At 42.8% G+C, this 22,172-nt stretch overlaps 1 protein-coding gene across 2 annotated transcripts in view; it reads left to right on the forward strand.

Moving 5' to 3' along the window:
• Window positions 1–22,172, forward strand: part of sdk2b (sidekick cell adhesion molecule 2b) — a 161,582-nt gene that overhangs the window by 71,774 nt on the left and 67,636 nt on the right. For both annotated transcript variants that reach the window (XM_053639090.1, XM_053639088.1), the window contains exon 2: window positions 14,098–14,257. In XM_053639090.1, coding sequence (XP_053495065.1) covers window positions 14,098–14,257 — 160 coding nt within the window. The remainder of the gene's footprint in view (window positions 1–14,097; window positions 14,258–22,172) is intronic.

Below are 22,172 nucleotides of genomic sequence, written 5' to 3' on the forward strand. Positions count from 1 at the left end.
TTCGTATTATAGTGTTACAATAAACCCAGTATAAGATTATTAAACCTATTTCCATTATTATTGCCATTATTACTCACTGCAAGCTCATATTTTTCTGATTCTATTGACAGATAATTTTGCTTCTTTCTAGAAATAAATGCTTATTAAAAATGGTGTAAAGGCCACTCTGATTACTGCGGTGGTCTGGTGCAGGATAATGATGTTTTATTATTATTATTATTATTATTGATAATAATAATCTGACAGTTTAAAATATTACTAAATAGTCTATAAATTGTGAACAACATTATACATGTAGTTATAATGGTTATGAAAAATCTCCTGCAACTCACTGGTAGAGAACGTCAGGGTTACGCATGTAACCCTGTTCCCTGAGAAGGGAACGAGACGTTGCGTTTAGCATAACAGTATGGGAACGCCTTGTGCGCGTGACCGGTATCTGAAGCTTGTGTAAAATCATGCCTCTACTTATAGGCCTGCCATGATCAGGTGACGTGGCAATTAAGCGCGTCGCATGATATATATATGGCACCTGTGAACCACGCCGTCAGCCTCTATTATCTGAAGCGAAAACGCAATTCACAGGCCTGCCCTGGTATGACAGTGCTATGCAACGTCTCATTCCCTTCTCAGGGAACAGGGTTACATGCGTAACCCCGACGTTCCCTTTCAAAGGGAACTTCGACGTTGCATTTAGCATAACAGTATGGGAACGGGAAAACCCACTCCGTCATACCGAGGGTATGGCCTGTTCAAAAATACCCAAGCCCGAGGGTCACTGCAAGACACTCGAGCCTGGGGTGGCGTAAGCCCTAGAGATTGCTTCCACTATCCAAGTAGAGATGCACTGGCCGGAGCGGTGGATGTAAGTACACAGAGCCCTTACTGGACACAGCAGGTGCATCCTCTCTTGTTCCGGTGTGAGGAACAGAGGAGGGCAGAAAGCCTGCAACACCAAAGGGTGGGCAGCCGATGTAGGCACTTTAGGAATATAATCCGGCCTAGGATACAGGAAGACCTTGGCTAATCCATTGGTAAAGTCAAGGCAGGAAGGGCAACAGAGAGAGCTTGTAGATCTCCCACTCGCTTGAGAGATGTCAGGGCCAGTAAAAGGGCTAACTTTAGAGTCAGAAGCTTCTCAGAGGCTGACTCTAAGGGCTGGAATGGGGCCCCTGACAGAACTTCCAAGACCACAGCAAGGTCCCAGGAAGGTATGATTGGCCTGCAGATGGGCCTCAGCCATCTGACACCACGCATGAACCTCGAAGTTAGAGGATATTGCCCCACAGAGGCTCCATCAACAGGGGCATGGCTGGCCGAAACGGCGGCCAAGTAACCCTGATTGTAGAAGGAGTCCAGCCGGCTGAGAAACGTTGTGTAAGAACTCCAGGACTGTAGCTATTGCGCAGTTCACTGTGTCTAGCTGACGTTCCTCACACCACAAGACAAAAAGCTGCCATTTGAGTGCATACGATTTCCTTGTGGATGGTGCTCTAGCATTTAACATGGTTTCTACAATCTCAGTTGTAAGACCAGAATCTATGAGCTGGTGCCCCTCAGGGGCCAGACCCACAGTTTCCGAGTTCTGGCCGAGGGTGATAAATCAGCCCTCCGGCTTGAGACAGTTGATCCACTCTAGGGGCTCGAATGGGGCACCCGACAGACCTTCCAGGACCACAGAAGGTCCCAGGAAGGTATGCGCGGCCTGCAGATGGGCCTCAGCCGTCTGACACCATGCATGAACCTCGAAGTTAGAGGATGTTGCCCCACAGAGGCTCCCTCAACAGGGGCGTGGCTGGCCGAAATGGCGGCCACGTAACCCTGATTGTAGAAGGAGCCCAGCCCGCCGAGAAATGTTCTTGTAGGAGCTCCAGGACTGTAGCTATTGCGCAGTTTATTGGGTCTACAGTGGATCCCTGCGGACGGGAATCTCCCAAGGAGTGCCATCTTGCAGGGATATTATCTCTCAGAACCATGTTCGAGCTGGCCAAAAAGGTGCTACTAGCAGAGTGTCTTGGCGAACTCTCGCTAGAGCTTGTGGGAGCAGAGCGATGGGGGGAGCAGCATACAGATGTGTGGACTCCACCCCAAAGTCTCCAAAGATCCAGCTTTATCTTGCTCAATGTTGATAGGATTGACACTACGCATGTTGGGGATAGAAACGCCCTCATCGTAGTAGAATCCCATAACCCCTAGAAAAGTTGTCCACTGCACCGGGGAAAGCATCCTTTTCTGAGATTCAACCTGAGCCCCAAGCTCTTCATGTGGGCGAGAACAACAACATCTCGATGTTGAACCGCCAACTCCCTGGATCGTGCTAGAATCAACCAGTTGTCCAGGTAGTTTGGTACACAGATGCCCTGGAGTCCCAATGGAGCCAGAGTGACATCCATGCACTTTGTGAAAGTGCGAGGGGATAAAGCTAGCGTTATTCCTATGTGGAAATATGCACCTTTTAGATCTATCGCCACAAACCAGTTCTCGAACTGATTCTGTGGCACGATAAGTTTGAGCATCAGCCTCTGAACCTGTATGTCCGAAGAGTACGGTTCAGATAAGGCAGATCTAAAATTGGCCGCATACTCCCACTTTTTTGTGGAACAGGAAATAATGGCTGTAAACCTCCCTCCCTTCGGGAACGGGGTACGTGTTCTATGGCCCCATTGTCCAAAAGGGAGCTTACTTCCTGTGCTAACGTCAGGCTCTGGTCTGTGCTGACTGCTGTGGTGAGCACACCTGTGAAGGGGGGGGATGGGATCGAGCTATAACTGGACCCGGTAACCCTTTCTATGGTAGACAGAACCCATGGAGACACATTTGGCAGTAGTTTGCACGCTGCCCGATGGTCTTCTAGTGACGTTAACTATTCCACATTCTATTGGAGGGAAGCATCAGATTTTCGTTGCCCTGTGACAGCTCGCTGACCAGAGAACACTGAAAACTTGGGGACCGCGTTGGCTAGGGGAGCACTGGGGGCTACCTGCCCTGACAACCTCATGTCCCCAGATACATCCCTCCACGGCCCCTCAGGACCGCTCTTCTTTGCCTGCTTGGCCTTTATGACCATTCTCAGATCAGGCCTAACAGCAGACCGCGACTGTGGCCGTTTTTTTCGAGAAGAGTGCGAGTCGCGAGCCAGGCTGCTTAATGTAGGCCGCCATCGCATACTACACTCCTAAACACTTCATCCAGAAGTGTTCCCCGTGATGAAACGGGAGCAAGCCGTAACACACTTCTTGAACTCTTTCTCGCTCATTACTTACCTCTCTTTTCCTCTAAAAAAGGGTTAGAAAGGTTCAGAGATTTTGAGAAAATATTGAGTAGAAATGAAGCGTTTTTGTCACACAAACAACAGCTATGCAGTCTCGCTGAAGATAATAAGGCTGGCGGCGTGGTTCACAGGTGCCATATATATATCATGCGACGCGCTTAATTACCACGTCACCTGATCATGGCAGGCCTATAAGTAGAGGCGTGATTTTACACAAGCTTCAGATACCGGTCACGCGCACAAGGCGTTCCCATACTGTTATGCTAAATGCAACATCGAAGTTCCCTTTGAAAGGGAACTTGTGTCCAAGAAGAACCCTAATGTACTGTAGTGCATCACAACAGGAGACAAAATCAGTTCCAGGTTTATTTATTTATTTATTTATTTTTAATTTCCACTGAGAGCTCATGTGTAGAGTGAACGTAACTAACACCACCAAGTCTTAGAGGTTTTTTTTTATGTGTAAGATATAAATCAGTTTCCTGGAGATGCGGTTGATTTTCTGGCGATGGCATGGCAGTGTGAGCGATATTACTCCCACATCCATCATCTCGCCGGCTTCTGAACACTTTCCCATGTTTTCCTTCTGTTTGGAGTCTTTTTTATTGAAAACGTGATGGATGTGTGTGAGCTTCAGTCCTCTGTTGGAGAAAGGGAATAATTTTCTGTAGCTCAGTGATGAAACACTCGTCTTATATATTAACCTTTCCATTCTGATCTTATATCCAAACTCGACTTATTAAATCATTCCTCGCATTTTTTACAGAATTTATTTTATAGAACAAAAAAAACACTAAAGAGCGAGTGAGCTGCGTGCTGCATGGACTACATGTAAAGTCAGCTGCATTTTTAGATTTATTGATTTTCTTCAAAGGAAAAGTGTGTGTGTGTGTGTGTGTGTGTGTGTGAATATAAATATCATTTATATCTTTGTCTTCATGAAATCCTTACATAAGGTTTTTCTTTCAGTCGTGACCAAGAACTCGACAGAATAGAAAACAGTCTCTCTAGAATCTGAAATGTCCCGCCCCCCAACATTATAAACATCCATGGAACTAACTGACAAGTATGGCTCAGCCCGTGCTGTGAAGTAAGCTAAACGCTACTGCTAATTTAAAAGGGGGCGGAGCCACTCGATATGTCCTGCACTGACTTGTTTATGCAAATGAAGCTTTGCCAAATTAAATATGCATAAATTTGCATATCACAATGGCCTCAAATGTTCAGCATTAAACCTTGTGGCATGCCATAACTGTCAGGTTTGTTTAGACTAGCAGGGGTGTGGTGTATCTCAAACACTACTGGATATTGTGGAAATCAGTCAAGAACTTAAAGACATCATCACTCTGACTTCCAGTTTCAAAAGTAAAGATGTCAAAGTACAGAATCACGTACCATGCACACTTTTCAGGGATATATGACATGTTTGTGAAGTGGGCGGAGCTTAAAGCCTTCACATAATGCAGTGGTTTCATGTGGACAAGAAATAAACTGTTGAGTTTTGATATTTATATTACTATAGTATGATTAAAGAGAAGATGTGCATAGATGCAATTTATGTAAAAAAAATCTGAAAATCAGTCTTGCGTTAGTAATTAAGTCAAAGAATGAAGGGCATTTCTTTCTGCCCATAAATGTGTTGTAGATTATACACTGATAACATGCCCATCTTTTCTCAAGGGTTGAGTAGCACAAAGGAGCCAGCGGGAGGTGGCTGTACGTGCCGAGTCTGCTCCAATTAACACAGCTAGAGCCCATAATGGAGGTCAGACCTCCAGCAGACGTGCCAATCTCAGGCTAATTCTGTTCTTAGGACCCCGACAGGCAGACGTCAGAAAGTAAAAACACTAGAACAACTACAGTCCCAAAAGTCTCCATACAGAGGGGGAAATTGACACTTTTTAGCTAAATGTTTTCCAAATGTTTCATACTTTCGTACTAATATTTAATGTTTTTTCAGTTAGCCTTTAAGAATGCCTTCAACAAAGGAAGAACGTATTGAAATCATTCTCGTGGCTGGATCAGGAAGCTGTCTTCAACAGGAAACATGACGAGCACATCACACACCTCACTATTAACAAACTTATTAACAAATTCAAAAGCCTGGAAGTGTTGTGAACCAACTGAGAATAAATGGAGGTCCACCAACATCCACTGACGAAGCCACAACCCACGTGGTGCTGGTGCACATTTTGGGACTTTTGGGACACCTTGTAGATTTAGGGAACACACAAGCAGGAAAACTGTTAAACTAATAAAACTAGGAAGTCTGGGGAAAAGGAAATGGTGAGTTCCAAGAAACACAAGAGCTGTGTCTAAAACTGCTCCCTATCTCCTATATAGTGCACTACATCAGCTGTCGGCCATTTTGTAGTGGTGTCTGAATTCTGAGTGAACAACTTCATTCCCTACATTCATTCACTCATTTATACCCACAATGCACTCTGATTTCGAGTGGACATAGGGTAGCTGTGGTTCAGGTTGTAAAGCGGGTTGTCCACTAATCGTAGGGTTGGTGGTTCGATTCCTGGCCCACATGACTCCACATGACTCCACATGCCGAAGTGTCCTTGGGCAAGACACTGAACCCCAAGATGCTCCCGATGGCAAGTTAGCGCCTTGCATGGCAGCTCTGCTACCATTGGTGTGTGTGTGTGTGTGTGTGCGTGTGTGTGTGTGTGAGTGTGAGTGAGTGTGAGTGTGTGTGTGTGTGTGTGAGTGTGTGTGTGTGTGTGTGAGTGTGTGTGTGTGTGTGTGAGTGTGTGAATGAGACACAGTGTAAAGCACTTTGGATAAAAGCACTATATAAATACTGACCATTTATCTGATGTACACTCGCCAGCGCACTGTTTCCCATACTCCAACACGAGACGGTGATAGAATCATAGATCTTAGATCTTAGGTGGAAACTTTTACAAATGTAAGTGTAACTTTTTATTAATTTAAATACTTCTGTACTGAGATATTTCGAAGTGAAATGAAACAGATTAGTGACTGATGCAGTATTTATTTTCAGCAACTTACTAATTTGCAGCTGTACACATCAAATGATAATTTGGTGGATTGTTCATGTTTATTAGTTAACACAATCACAGTACAGTATTCACATACGTGTTAGAAAATAACATTATTTTGTCCTTTGTAATTAATTTATAGACAGATGAGGGAAAATATGATTTAGTTGCATGTTTCTTACAGGAGTTGGAAGGATCTAGTCATCAGTTATTGACTTAACAGCTGGATGTGTTTTGTCTAATGATAGACGGCGTCTAACAACGTACTCCTTAAAGTTGTTTCTCTTTCTGAAATACGTCTTTTCTTCTCCTCAGGAATAACTATCCAGACAGAGTAGATTTTACGGCAGGTTTACCTCAGACACTGACAGGTAACCCCTCGACAATTAAACCCAGAGAAAATAGTTCTTTTCTACTTAAAATAAACAAATAAAATAAATGTGACAGTAGTGTTTTTATTCTCTTTTTATTTTCAAATATAATAAATATATTTATTAAATATAATAAATAAGCATAATAATAAATATACATGACAGGCAGATGTTTTTGTTCTCTTTAACAGCTAATATAATAAACATGAGAAAATTAACTTGACTGTTTTAGGATACAATAATAATAATAATAATAATAATAATGTCCGAGGCAGAGTTCGCTCTGACGCGCTGTATTTACGTCAGCGTTCGAACTCGTTCACTCATTTTCCTTCACTTCTTCCCCATATAGTGGACTCAAATGTCATTCACTATAGAGGGAATGAGGGAACAAGTGAGTGATTTCAGACACAGCTAAGAAGACAGGAAGTTTGGAACTGCTGTTATAAAAAACATGCAACACTTCACAAACAGAAAAATGTAAGAATATTTAACACTGATCATGGGGAGCACTGAGAGGAAAACAGGAAGCAGGAACTGTGACAAACCAGGAAACAGGAAGTACAGGAACAGGATTTTCCTCACTCGGTGTCTATCTCTACCCCTGCTAATGAGGTTGTGTGTGTGTGTGTGTGTGTGTGTGTGTGTGTGTGTGTGTTGACCTTCATTACAGAGAAAGAAGCTTGAACAAAAGCAGCTAGAATCCATTAGAGCTTCATCTGCATCATAAAGACTTGTATAGAGACAATCTACCAAGCTGAGAGAGAGAGAGAGTGAGTGTGTGAGAGAGAGTGTGAGTGCATGTTTGTGTGCTGTTACTAAAGTCTAAAGTCAACAAAGACTGTTTAATTGTGTGCAAATGCAAAATGTGAAAGGAAGAGATATGAAAAACTGTGGTGTAAAATAGAGAGTATATGGCAAGAGGTGTAAAGTGTAAAGTGAGAGGTGTAGAGTGTAAAATGAAAGTGTAAAGTGAGAGGTGTAGAGTGTAAAATGAAAGTGTAAAGTGAGAGGTGTAGAGTGTAAAATGAGAGGTTTAGAGTGTAGAGTGTAAAATGAAAGTGTAAAGTGAGAGGTGTAGAGTGTAAAATGAAAGTGTAAAGTGAGAGGTGTAGAGTGTAAAGTGAGAGGTGTAGAGTATAAAATGAAAGTGTAAAGTGAGAGGTGTAGAGTGTAAAATGAAAGTGTAAAGTGAGAGGTGTAGAGTGTAAAGTGAGAGGTGTAGAGTATAAAATGAAAGTGTAAAGTGAGAGGTGTAGAGTGTAGAGTGTAAAATGAGAGGTTTAGAGTGTAGAGTGTAAAATGAGAGGTTTAGAGTGTAGAGTATAAAATGAAAGTGTAAAGTGAGAGGTGTAGAGTGTAGAGTGTAAAATGAGAGGTTTAGAGTGTAGAGTGTAAAATGAGAGGTTTAGAGTGTAGAGTGTAAAATGAGAGGTTTAGAGTGTAGAGTGTAAAATGAAAGTGTAAAGTGAGAGGTGTAGAGTGTAAAATGAAAGTGTAAAGTGAGAGGTGTAGAGTGTAAAGTGAGAGGTGTAGAGTATAAAATGAAAGTGTAAAGTGAGAGGTGTAGAGTGTAAAGTGAGAGGTGTAGAGTATAAAATGAAAGTGTAAAGTGAGAGGTGTAGAGTGTAAAGTGAGAGGTGTAGAGTGTAAAATGAAAGTGTAAAGTGAGAGGTGTAGAGTGTAAAATGAGAGGTGTAGTGTGTAGAGTGTAAAGTGAGAGGTGTAGAGTGAGAGGTGTAGAATGTAGAGTGTAAAGTGAGAGGTGTAGAGTGTAAAGTGAAGGTAAAAATATTCACATGGTCAAATTCTAACCTCTGATTGGTCAGATACAGAAACTACAGGGCTGAGACTTCTATGAAGAAATGTCAGAGCTATTATCAGTGCACACACAGTGAGACAGAGACATACTGTCACACACACACACACACAGTGGGACAGAGACAGAGACATACAGGAAGAGGAGGAGAGACTGATAAAGCACAAACAAACACAAACACACACACATACACACACACACACACACACACATCCAATACATACACAACATCCATATGATGTGACATTTAATAATGAGAGTCTTGAAATAGCCGGTGTATTAATGAAGGGTTGACCCCTCTCAAGATGCCCTTAACCCCCCCCCCCACACACACACACATACATACACAGACTTGGAAGGGTATGTGAAGGGTGTTAAGTGTTTCTAGATTGTGTGTGTGTGTGTGTGTGTGTGTGTGTGTGTGTTTAATTCTATGCCCATGATCAATACAACAGTAGACACTGGTCAGTATCATTATTCAGTATGTATTTCATGCTGATACTGGGTCATCATACCCTGAAATTTACATCTTAACACCTCTAACTTTACATAATTCACTTTACACCTCTCACCTTACACTCCCCATTTTATACCCCTCACTTTAAACTGTAACTTTACCTTCTGTCACTTTAGATCTCTTACTTTACACCTCCTACTCTACACCTCTCACTTTACATTGCCTACTTTGCACATGTCAAATTACACCACTCATTTTGCACCTCTCACTTTACCTGACTTTCCGTGTCTGTCTAAAACAAGGCATCTTCTGGAAAGCACTATCAGTAACTACTGACTTGTTCACTATTTCATGCATGTATTAAACATTTACATGAAGCTATTAACCTCACTGACCTCCTCCACTTACATTTTAGGACAAAGTCATAACATAGCATCCCCTCCGCAATACTTTACCTGTTCTACCATAACCCCGGGATTGTAATGTAGCCTAAGGCTGTGACGGTGGCCATGACAACCGCACCACCGCCACGGTGTCACATCACACGCCATGTTAATGTTTCTGCTTGAGTGGCGCTATGACAAGTACAAAGTACAACATTTTGTATACAGGTGTAATAATAATAATAATAATAATAATAATAATAATAATAATAATAATAATTGTAATATTAATTTGTGTTTATAAGGTACCATATAGCGGGAGATTTTATATTAATAAACGAATTACGTAATCATAATTAAAGGCCTTATATAGTGTTGTCTGTTAGTTTGGTGCGGGATTGTTTGAGCGCGGTGAAATCCAGTCAGGAGAACTCTGCGATGTTTTTACACCACAAAAACCTGCCATTTTAACAGGAGTGTGTAGACTTTTTATATCCACTGTAGTTATATATATATATAGTCTACACACCCCTGTTAAAATGGCAGGTTTTTGTGGTGTAAAAAAATGAAATAAGATAAATCATGTCAGAACTTGTTCAACATTACAACATATAAAAATTTATTGAAAAATAATCAGAAAAAAAGGAAAAATACAAAACTTACAATAGCCTGGTTGTATAAGTATACACACCCCTCAACTAATACTTTATTGAAACACCTTTTGATGTTATTACACCCCTCAGTATTTTGGGGGAAGAGTGTATCGGCGTGGCACGTCTTGACTTGACAATAATTCCTCACACTTTCTTACAAATACATTCCAGATCCATCAGATCTGGAATAACCCTAATCCTAATCCTAGGACGTCTCCTGTGCACATACCGCTTCAGATCACTCCACAGATTTTTAGTTGATTCAGGCTAGATCATTCAAAAACACTGATCTTCTTGTGGCGAAGCCGTTCCTTTGGTGATGTGGACGTGTGTTTCGGGTCGTTGTCCTGCTGAAAGGTGAAACTAACCTAACCCCTGCTGATGTGTTTTTATTTGCACCAAACATACCTTTTGGAATTATGGAATTATTATACCTTTTGGAATTGGTCTCATCAGACCATAACACATTTTTCCACATGTTTTGGGGGTATTTAGTTGAGCTTGGATGTTTTTCTGTGAGAAAAGGCTTCCGTCTAGTCGCCCAGACATGTGAAGTTTTGTGAAGACAGTTTTCTGCTCCAGGACTATCTCTGTGTAGGATAATGGTTGGATGGATGAGTTATCCTTGAGGAAGGCTGAAATGAACAGATTTTCATAAAATGGTGTTGACAACATCCCAATTAGCAAACATGGTTGTTGAGATGTAAATTGTGCATGCCATGCTGATGTGTGCTGTTTGAGATGTCTCAGACAAATATATACGGAAAACTGGATTATGGCATTCACCACAAAGACGAGACAAAACGGCCATCTTAAAGAAGCACTTACACAAAATTAGAAATGGGTAATGGAGGTCACTTTGTGAAAGGAGGCACTAAATTGGAGCGGCTCTGAAATTACGTCCTTGTCATACTCCTTGTCATACTCACAGAGCTGAATTAAACTGAGCATCGCAGTAATGAAGCTGTACAGGACAGATCCAAACCTCATACGTTCTAATACGTTATCGTTTCCAGAGTAACGGCTTGTTCACAGGGACGTGTACAGCACACACTTCTCATAAACGGATTAGAAAAAGTTTTCTGTAAAGAGATGTTTATGTAACGTAAGGAAGGAGTCTCCAGTTTCAGTGCTCTGTAATAGTCAGAGGTAAAGCTGTAACTGTAAGGTTTGCCACATCTTTAGGACAGAGGAACTTTGCTGAGGTACAAGAGGAATAAAACACTTCATAAAATCAACTTCAGGTGGTAACTTACACCATTCATTGGTCATTGATTATTTTACTATAACAGCAACACACAGTGTTACTTACACGTTACATTTATATTAATATTTATATTTACATTTAGCAAAAGCTTTTATCCAAAGCTTTTGGATAATATATATATCCAAAATATATATATATATATATCCAATATATATATATATATATATATATATATATATATATATATATATATATATATAAATAATATATATATATATATATAATATATAATTTTGTGTTTTACAATATACCACAACCTTTTTGAACAACCTTATTTGTGTTGTTATTCCTGGCTTCTCTTATTTAAAGGTCAAATTCTGTTGAATCCTGAGCTGCTTACTTGGTGTGGCCTAACCTAGACTGGGCGGTAACAACTGCTTTAGCTGTAATATCAGTTCATGAATATTTAAATACATATTCAGGTGATGAGATGCTACTCAGCTTAGTTTGCCATATTAACTAAGTGAACAAAATGATTTCGTGAAGGTTAGACGGCAGCCGTGTTTATAAAAGCTGTTGGTGAGTGAAATGAAGCGCACAGACATGGACATTACTCCCATCAGTGTCGAGTGAAAAGCGTCTCCGGCGCTCTGCAGCGAGGACACGAGTGTGCAGGTTTACTTCCTGAATGTTCTGCCCTTCAGATCACTGTGTTGTTGTTCAGATGTCAGCTGTGTGAAAGTGCCATATTAAAGCATTAGTCTGATGTGATGTCATTTTGCTGAAAAGCAGCGACCCACGCCATTGTCCTCATCTTTCTCCTTCTCTTTTCATCTCCTCTCCTTTCACAGAGAGAAAATGGAATGATTAGAAGCTCATTAATGAGGGAACGAGGGATTAGGGCTGAAAACACGCGCACACACACATACATAATCACACACACACTCACACACACACTTGACCTGTTTGTCTGATGACTTTAAAAGCAGTAATTAAAAGGGAGACACTGCTGCTTTTGAACAGATAGAGAGATAAATAAAAGGCTAGATGGAGAGACTGATGTCTGTGTCTCTCTCTCACTGTCTCACTCTTTCACTTGTGCATTTGTCTCAGGTTCTCGTGCTGTCTCACTTTCGCTCTATCTCTATTTCACTGTCTTTCTTTGTCCCTGTCTTATCATCTTTCTCACTCTGTCTCTCTGACACTGTCTAATGTTTTCATTCTCTCTCTTTATCACTCTGTCTCCCCCTCACTTTTTCATTCTTTCACTCTGTCTCACTGTCTCTCACTCTCACTATCTGTCTCTTTGCAACTCTATCACTCTGGTTTACACTCTCTCTCTCTCTCTCTCTCTCTCTCTCTCTCTCTCTCTCTCAGATGTAGGACATTATCTCTCTAACTCAGTAATTTCAATTCCACTGTGTGACTATGGCTCTGTAACTTTGTAAATCGTGTTTTATTCAGTAATTAATTTATTCTGCATTTATTATTTATTCATGTGATGTTTATTTAATTATAACCCACAGAGTGGAATTTAATTTCAATAATGAACTGAAACTGGGATTGTGAACAGGTTTAACTAACAATCAACACTCATGCTGAATTCATCATTTCCTTATAGCATTTATTGATAATATGGTGGATTGTGATTGGTGGAGATGGAGATGGTGATAATATGGTGGATTATGATTGGTGGAGATGGTGGACCCAGACAGGAAATGTATGCAGAAGGTAGCAGGTGAATTATAGCAAGACATTTCCAGTTTAAGGAATAAAATATGGAGACAGATGCGGCCCAGTGAGAGAGGCTATAAAATATTAAACAGGTACCTGAACTCCAGTAAAATCAATCTAACACTGGATTAGAAGTGTGTAGACTGCACATGCTGTGGTCTGTGGTGTAATGTATGATTTTATCCTGACCTTGTATGAGGTCAGTGAGATACACGCGTCCGAAATAGTGTACTACCCGACTACACTGTAGGAGAAAAGCAGTACTCCAGAGCGGTAGTATGTCCGAATTCTCAGTAGGTGAGAAACGGCAGGTGAGAAATACCTGGATGGTGTACTGCTTCTGGCAAAATGCTGCAGTATGGAACTGATGGACACTACACGAGTCAAACATCCCATAATGCAACAGGACTGGTGCAGACAAGCTCAGAACAAAAATGGCGTAAGATAGCTCCTCGGATCGTTTTAAGTATTAAACCTCGGTTAAACAGGACTTGTTTAACAATACCCGAATAAATTGTTAACATGTTGAAGGTTTAAACTGTTTTCTCACGGAAAACAGTTCTCACAGCATTTGAAACCTTTTTTGTGATCTCCATCATGCCTTTAGCCGGCCAAGCTAACGGTAACGAGTTTACCTCAACCTGTTAACCCCGCCCACATTACATCACTAATTCGCTTCACTTCACTTTCCTGATGTATATTATTCTGTCAGTGCGGGGGATTTAATCTGCTGGTGGCTTTAAGATTTTAGTGTTTATGATGATGTAGGTCGCAGGACAATGCCAACATGGCGGATGTAGTATATCCGGGATTGTATTTATATATACACACACACATATACACACACACACACACACTCAGATTAGTACACACAGTTTCACCTGACATGTAGTAGCTACTGCATCGAATGCAGTAACAGTGTTTTTCTACTGCTCCACATTCTGACCTCTGACCTCTGAAAGATGCTAAAACCCTGTTGTGTGTTTTGAAACACTCATGTTCAGATAAATACAGCTCCATTAGGAGTGTGGTAATCAAATAAATGGCATTTTATTCCAAATAAAAAAAATCATATTTATTTATAATAATAATATTAATATGAATAATACTAATAATGTTATTTATAATAATAGATGACATTTCAGTTCACTTTTCTCTCTCTCTCTCTCTCTGTTTGTTTCTGTATAGATGATGTTCCCCCGTACTTTAAGACAGAACCGGTACGTTCTCAGCTGCACCTGGAAGGAAACCGGTTGGTTCTCACCTGTATGGCAGAGGGTAGCTGGCCACTCGAATTCAAATGGATTCACAACACCACTGAGCTCACGGCATTCTCCCTGGAGTACAGGTAGTGTGTGTGTGTGTGTGTGTGTGTGTGTGTGTGTGGTGTTTCTTCTCATGTCACTTGCGTTTGTCAGCATATGTCATAGTGTCCTACCCAAAGATAGATGCCAATATAAAGATTCGAAGGTTTTATTAGTCAGTTATACAGGGTAGTGAAATGCTGAATAGGTGAGTGGGCTGGTCAGCAAGCTATATATGCAAATGAGATATTTGCTAATGAGCTGTATGCTAATGATGCTGAAAGTGTGTCTTTGAGAGTGTCAGAAATTGATGGATGGCATTTAAAACCATGTCCTCCCTTCTGCCGTCCTGATAATCGATGAGTGTGTGTGTGAGAGAGAGAGAGAGAGAGAGAGAGAGAGAGAGAGAGAGAGACATGCCTGAAGGAGACTTTCAGAAACGAGTCAGATCAATCCTTGTCTGCCTCCTGTTTGTCCCTGAACACCAGCCAAGACATCACACCAGTGCTATCTGATGACATCACACCACACCCTGATCAGCACCATGTGATGACATCCCACACTCAAGACCTCTCCTACATCATCTCTAGTACATATTAAATAAGGTCCTTAATGTGTTTCTAGGTACAAGGAGAGAGACACAAATAGAGAGAGAGACAGGTGGAGAGAATGGGCAGGTAGAGAGGTAACTGAAGTTAAAGTGAGACTGTTATGATAAAGCGCAGTGGGAGAGAGTTAGACAACGTCTCCATCAGTGAACAGTGGAGAAGTTCAACAAAACAGATTTCATGCAGAAACTGTAATGAATTTCCTGCTTACACAACTGCACTATTTGAGCATGTAGTATTAGCACATTTATAGAAGGGGTGTATTTATTTATAATCGCACTATCCGGTGTGACCCAGATGAGGACGGGTTCCTTCTGAGTCTGGTTCCTCTCGAGGTTTCTTCCTCATATCGTCTCAGGGAGTTTTTCCTCACCACCGTCACCTCTGGCTGCTTATTAGAGATAAATTCATACATTTAACATCTATATCCTGAATTGATATATTTCTGTAACGCTGCTCTGGGACAATGTCCACTGTTAAACACGCTGTACACATAACACTGAACTGAATTGTAAGATTTATTCACTACAGTAACCATCAGCTAATTTAGTCACTGTTTCGTCACTATAGGCCTTGAGATACTGAATCTGGAACACTGAGGTGTAGTTCTGGAAACACTCTAGAACTCTGAAGGTCAGCAGGTTCTGACCTGGACCACGTGGCTTGTGGTCATGAACAAGCTAGCTAAAGAACATAGAAAAACACCTCAGTCTCTCCGTGTCTCAATCTCTCCGTGTCTCAGTCTCTCAATGTCTCAGTGACTCAGTCTCTCAGTGTCTCAGTCTCTGTGTCTCAATCTCTGTGTCTCAATCTCTGTGTCTCAGTCTCTCAGTGTCTCAATCTCTGTGTCTCAGTCTCTCAATCTCTCAGTCTCTCAGTGTCTCAATCTCTCAGTCTCTCAGTGTCTCAATTTCTCAGTCTCTCAGTGTCTCAATCTCTCCGTGTCTCAGTCTCTCAATGTCTCAGTGACTCAGTCTCTCAGTGTCTCAGTCTCTGTATCTCAATCTCTGTGTCTCAGTCTCTCAGTGTCTCTGTGTCTCAGTCTCTCTGTGTTGCAGTCTCTCAGTGTCTCAGTCTCTCAGTGTCTCAGTCTCTGTGTCTCAGTTGCTGTGTCTCAATGTCTCAGTATCTCAGTGTCTCAGTCTCTCAATCTCTCCGTGTCTCAGTCTCTCAATGTCTCAGTGACTGTCTCTCAGTGTCTCAGTCTCTGTATCTCAATCTCTGTGTCTCAGTCTCTCTGTGTCTCTGTGTCTCAGTCTCTGTGTCTCAGTCTCTCAGTGTCTCAGTCTCTGTGTCTCAGTTGCTGTGTCTCAGTCTCTCAGTGTCTCAGTCTCTGTGTCTCAGTTGCTGTCTCTCAGTGTCTCAGTCTCTCAATGTCTCAGTGTTTCAGTCTCTCAGTGTCTCAGTCTCTGTGTCTCAGTCTCTCAGTGTCTCAGTCTCTCAGTGTCTCGGTCTCTGTGTCTCAATCTGTCTGTGTCTCAATCTCTCAGTGTCTCAGTCTCAGTGTCTCAGTCTCTCAATGTCTCAATCTCTCAGTGTCTCAGTCTCTCAGTGTCTCAGTCTCTGTGTCTCAGTCTCTCAGTTTCTCAGTCTCTCAGTGTCTCAATGTCTGTGTCTAAGTCTTTCTGTCTCTCTGTCTCAATCTCAGTGTCTCGGTCTTTCAGTCTCTCAGTGTCTCAGTCTCTCAGTGTCTCAATCTCTGTCTCTCAGTCTCTCAGTGTCTCAGTCTCTATGTCTCAGTCTCTCTGTGTCTCAGTCTCTCAGTGTCTCAGTCTCTGTGTCTCAGTTGCTGTGTCTCAGTGTCTCAGTCTCTCAGTGTCTCAGTCTCTGTGTCTCAGTTGCTCTCTCTCAGTGTCTCAGTCTCTCAATGTCTCAGTGTTTCAGTCTCTCAGTGTCTCCATCTCTGTGTCTAAGTCTCTCAGTGTCTCAGTCTCTGTGTCTCAGTCTCTCAGTGTCTCAGTCTCTATGTCTCAGTCTCTCAGTGTCTCGGTCTCTGTGTCTCAATCTGTCTGTGTCTCAATCTCTCAGTGTCTCAGTCTCAGTGTCTCAGTCTCTCAATGTCTCAATCTCTCAGTGTCTCAGTCTCTCGGTGTCTCAGTCGCTCAGTGTCTCAGTCTCTCAATGTCTCAATCTCTCAGTGTCTCAGTCTCTCAGTGTCTCAGTCTCTCAGTGTCTCAATGTCTGTGTCTCAATCTCTGTCTCTCAGTGTCTCAATCTCAGTGTCTCGGTCTTTCAGTCTCTCAGTGTCTCAGTCTCTCAGTGTCTCAATCTCTGTCTCTCAGTGTCTCAATCTCAGTGTCTCGGTCTTTCAGTCTCTCAGTGTCTCAGTCTCTCAGTCTCTCAGTCTCTCAATCTCTGTGTCTCAGTGTCTCAGTCTTTCAAGGTCTCAATCTCTCAGTGTCTCAGTCTTTCAGTCTCTCAGTGTCTCAGTCTCTCAATGTCTCAATCTCTCAGTGTCTCAGTCTCTGTGTCTCAGTCCCTCAGTGTCTCAGTCTCTCAATGTCTCAATCTCTCAGTGTCTCAGTCTCTGTGTCTCAGTCCCTCAGTGTCTCAGTCTCTGTGTCTCAGTCTCTCAGTGTCTCAGTCTCTCTGTGTCTCAGTCTCTGTGTCTCAGTTGCTGTCTCTCAGTGTCTCAGTCTCTCAATGTCTCAGTGTTTCAGTCCCTCAGTGTCTCCGTCTCTGTGTCTAAGTCTCTCAGTGTCTCAGTCTCTGTGTCTAAGTCTCTCAGTGTCTCAGTCTCTATGTCTCAGTCTCTCAGTGTCTCAGTCTCAGTGTCTCAGTCTCTCAATGTCTCAATCTCTCAGTGTCTCAGTCTCTCAGTGTCTCAGTCTCTGTGTCTCAGTCTCTCAGTGTCTCAATCTCAGTGTCTCGGTCTTTCAGTCTCTCAGTGTCTCAGTCTCTCAGTGTCTCAATCTCTGTCTCTCAGTGTCTCAATCTCAGTGTCTCGGTCTTTCAGTCTCTCAGTGTCTCAGTCTCTCAGTGTCTCAATCTCAGTGTCTCGGTCTTTCAGTCTCTCAGTGTCTCAGTCTCTCAGTGTCTCAATCTCTCAGTGTCTCAGTCTCAGTGTCTCAGTCTCTCAATGTCTCAATCTCTCAGTGTCTCAGTCTCTCAGTGTCTCAGTCTCTGTGTCTCAGTCTCTCAGTTTCTCAGTCTCTCAGTGTCTCAATGTCTGTGTCTAAGTCTTTCTGTCTCTCTGTCTCAATCTCAGTGTCTCGGTCTTTCAGTCTCTCAGTGTCTCAGTCTCTCAGTGTCTCAATCTCTGTCTCTCAGTCTCTCAGTGTCTCAGTCTCTATGTCTCAGTCTCTCTGTGTCTCAGTCTCTCAGTGTCTCAGTCTCTGTGTCTCAGTTGCTATGTCTCAGTCTCTCAGTGTCTCGGTCTTTCAGTCTCTCAGTGTCTCAGTCTCTCAGTGTCTCAATCTCTGTCTCTCAGTGTCTCAATCTCAGTGTCTCGGTCTTTCAGTCTCTCAGTGTCTCAGTCTCTCAGTGTCTCAATCTCAGTGTCTCGGTCTTTCAGTCTCTCAGTGTCTCAGTCTCTCAGTGTCTCAATCTCTCAGTGTCTCAGTCTCAGTGTCTCAGTCTCTCAATGTCTCAATCTCTCAGTGTCTCAGTCTCTCAGTGTCTCAGTCTCTGTGTCTCAGTCTCTCAGTTTCTCAGTCTCTCAGTGTCTCAATGTCTGTGTCTAAGTCTTTCTGTCTCTCTGTCTCAATCTCAGTGTCTCGGTCTTTCAGTCTCTCAGTGTCTCAGTCTCTCAGTGTCTCAATCTCTGTCTCTCAGTCTCTCAGTGTCTCAGTCTCTATGTCTCAGTCTCTCTGTGTCTCAGTCTCTCAGTGTCTCAGTCTCTGTGTCTCAATCTGTCTGTGTCTCAATCTCTCAGTGTCTCAGTCTCAGTGTCTCAGTCTCTCAATGTCTCAATCTCTCAGTGTCTCAGTCTCTCGGTGTCTCAGTCGCTCAGTGTCTCAGTCTCTCAATGTCTCAATCTCTCAGTGTCTCAGTCTCTCAGTGTCTCAGTCTCTCAGTGTCTCAATGTCTGTGTCTCAATCTCTGTCTCTCAGTGTCTCAATCTCAGTGTCTCGGTCTTTCAGTCTCTCAGTGTCTCAGTCTCTCAGTGTCTCAATCTCTGTCTCTCAGTGTCTCAATCTCAGTGTCTCGGTCTTTCAGTCTCTCAGTGTCTCAGTCTCTCAGTCTCTCAGTCTCTCAATCTCTGTGTCTCAGTGTCTCAGTCTTTCAAGGTCTCAATCTCTCAGTGTCTCAGTCTTTCAGTCTCTCAGTGTCTCAGTCTCTCAATGTCTCAATCTCTCAGTGTCTCAGTCTCTGTGTCTCAGTCCCTCAGTGTCTCAGTCTCTCAATGTCTCAATCTCTCAGTGTCTCAGTCTCTGTGTCTCAGTCCCTCAGTGTCTCAGTCTCTGTGTCTCAGTCTCTCAGTGTCTCAGTCTCTCTGTGTCTCAGTCTCTGTGTCTCAGTTGCTGTCTCTCAGTGTCTCAGTCTCTCAATGTCTCAGTGTTTCAGTCCCTCAGTGTCTCCGTCTCTGTGTCTAAGTCTCTCAGTGTCTCAGTCTCTGTGTCTAAGTCTCTCAGTGTCTCAGTCTCTATGTCTCAGTCTCTCAGTGTCTCAGTCTCAGTGTCTCAGTCTCTCAATGTCTCAATCTCTCAGTGTCTCAGTCTCTCAGTGTCTCAGTCTCTGTGTCTCAGTCTCTCAGTGTCTCAATCTCAGTGTCTCGGTCTTTCAGTCTCTCAGTGTCTCAGTCTCTCAGTGTCTCAATCTCTGTCTCTCAGTGTCTCAATCTCAGTGTCTCGGTCTTTCAGTCTCTCAGTGTCTCAGTCTCTCAGTGTCTCAATCTCAGTGTCTCGGTCTTTCAGTCTCTCAGTGTCTCAGTCTCTCAGTGTCTCAATCTCTCAGTGTCTCAGTCTCAGTGTCTCAGTCTCTCAGTGTCTCAGTCTCTCGGTGTCTCAATCTCTGTCTCTCAGTGTCTCAATCTCAGTGTCTCGGTCTTTCAGTCTCTCAGTGTCTCAGTCTCTCAGTGTCTCAATCTCAGTGTCTCGGTCTTTCAGTCTCTCAGTGTCTCAGTCTCTCAGTGTCTCAATCTCTCAGTGTCTCAGTCTCAGTGTCTCAGTCTCTCAATGTCTCAATCTCTCAGTGTCTCAGTCTCTCAGTGTCTCAGTCTCTCAGTGTCTCAATCTCTGTCTCTCAGTGTCTCAATCTCAGTGTCTCGGTCTTTCAGTCTCTCAGTGTCTCAGTCTCTCAGTGTCTCAATCTCTGTGTCTCAGTCTCTCAGTGTCTCAGTCTTTCAAGGTCTCAATCTCTCAGTGTCTCAGTCTCTCAGTGTCTCAGTCTTTCAGTCTCTCAATGTCTCAATCTCTCAGTGTCTCAGTCTCTGTGTCTCAGTCCCTCAGTGTCTCAGTCTCTCAATGTCTCAATCTCTCAGTGTCTCAGTCTCTGTGTCTCAGTCCCTCAGTCTCTGTGTCTCAGTCCCTCAGTGTCTCAGTCTCTCAATGTCTCAATCTCTCAGTGTCTCAGTCTCTGTGTCTCAGTCCCTCAGTGTCTCAGTCTCTCAGTGTCTCAGTCTCTCAGTGTCTCAGTCTTTCTGTCTCTCAGTGTCTCAATCTCAGTGTCTCGGTCTTTCAGTCTCTCAGTGTCTCAATCTCTGTGTCTCAGTGTCTCAGTCTCAGTGTCTCGGTCTTTCAGTCTCTCAGTGTCTCAGTCTTTCAGTCTCTCAGTGTCTCAGTCTCTGTGTCTCAGTCTTTCAGTCTCTCAGTGTCTCAGTCTCTCAGTGTCTCAGTCTTTCAGTCTCTCTGTGTCTCAGTCTCAGTGTCTCAGTCTTTCAGTCTCTCAGTGTCTCAGTCTTTCAGTCTCTCAGTGTCTCAGTCTTTCAGTCTCTCAGTGTCTCAGTCTCTGTGTCTCTGTCTCAGTCTTTCAGTCTCTCAGTGTCTCAGTCTCTGTGTCTCTGTCTCAGTCTTTCAGTCTCTCAGTGTGTCAGTCTCTCTGTGTGGCATTTCTGTGACTCGTCTGAAGAGTTAAACTGAAATTGTATTAGGTTTTATTATTCACTGAGAGAGAAATCACAGTAACCTCATTTAACCAGACCCACGTTGCCATGGAAACACCATCAGCTGCGTCACCACCTGTTACCTGTCTGAGTCATGGAGTTCAACACTCATCTGTCTGCCTGTCTGCCTGTCTGTCTCTCTCTCTCTCTCTCTCTCTCTTTCTTGTGCTCTCCCTCCTTCTCTTTCTTTATGAGTCTCTCCATCTCAGAGTGGAGGGTTTATTAGAAACGGTTTGACATAGCCCTCTGTTCCTGGATCAGTAATCAATCACTGTCTCCCGCTCTCTCTCTCTCTCTCTCTCTCTCTCTCTCTCTCTCTCAACACACACACACACACACACACACACACACACACACCTCTTAAAGGTTAGCAATATCCATTAGAAAGCGAGAGAGACAGACAGAACACTGTAGATAAGGCAGATAGGGATCGAAAAAGTACGAGAAAACAGGGATTTATTCTCACCATCTGTCTCTCTCTCTGTTTCTTTCTCTCTCTCTCTCTCTCTCTCTCTCTCTCTCTCTCTCTCTTTCTCTCTATCTCTCGTTTTACATGTTCCTCTCCCAAACAGCATGTCTACATCTCAGCAGATGCTCCTAATTACCCTTAATTACTCCATTAATGTTAATAGACTTCATGCTAGAACCAATTTAGCATGTTAGCGTGACCTGCTAACCTCAGCGCTAATAAACCCTGATACATCATTATGGCACATTAATATTAATCACATAAACTCACGTTTTTAGAACAGCCTTCAGAACTTTCTCTTCTTTTTTCTATTCTTGTTCCTGTTTGTTTTACGTGTCGGTTCAGCCTGGTTGTCAGACAAGTACTAAGAGGATTAGGGAACTAGCGCTCAGAACCAGAAGTAATATACTCTTTATATATCCCTGTATTGTTCTCCTTGCTAGCTCTTTTTTTCTTCACCTGTCTTGCTGCTGCTGTGACGCCCTAATTTCTCCATCTGGGGATTAATAAAGTATTATCTTATCTTAATAGGTTACTTGAGTGGCGGGTCGTGTATTTTACAACTCGGCCTTCAGTGCTAATTAAACCACCTTCAGTTAACCTCACCATGACACCGTGACACTAGGGCTGTACGTTATTCAATAACCGCTAGTTTGATTGTAATTGTGGGAGGATACCATCAAACCATCACGGATGTACCACTAATACATGATATGACACGATATCACACCCCATACACACCATACACACCATACACACATCACACACACCATACACACCATACACACCATACACACCTCACACACACCATACACACCTCACACACCTCACACACCATA

This window comes from Ictalurus furcatus, chromosome 13 (assembly GCF_023375685.1).
Source record: "Ictalurus furcatus strain D&B chromosome 13, Billie_1.0, whole genome shotgun sequence".
Classification (NCBI taxonomy): Eukaryota; Metazoa; Chordata; class Actinopteri; order Siluriformes; family Ictaluridae; genus Ictalurus; species Ictalurus furcatus.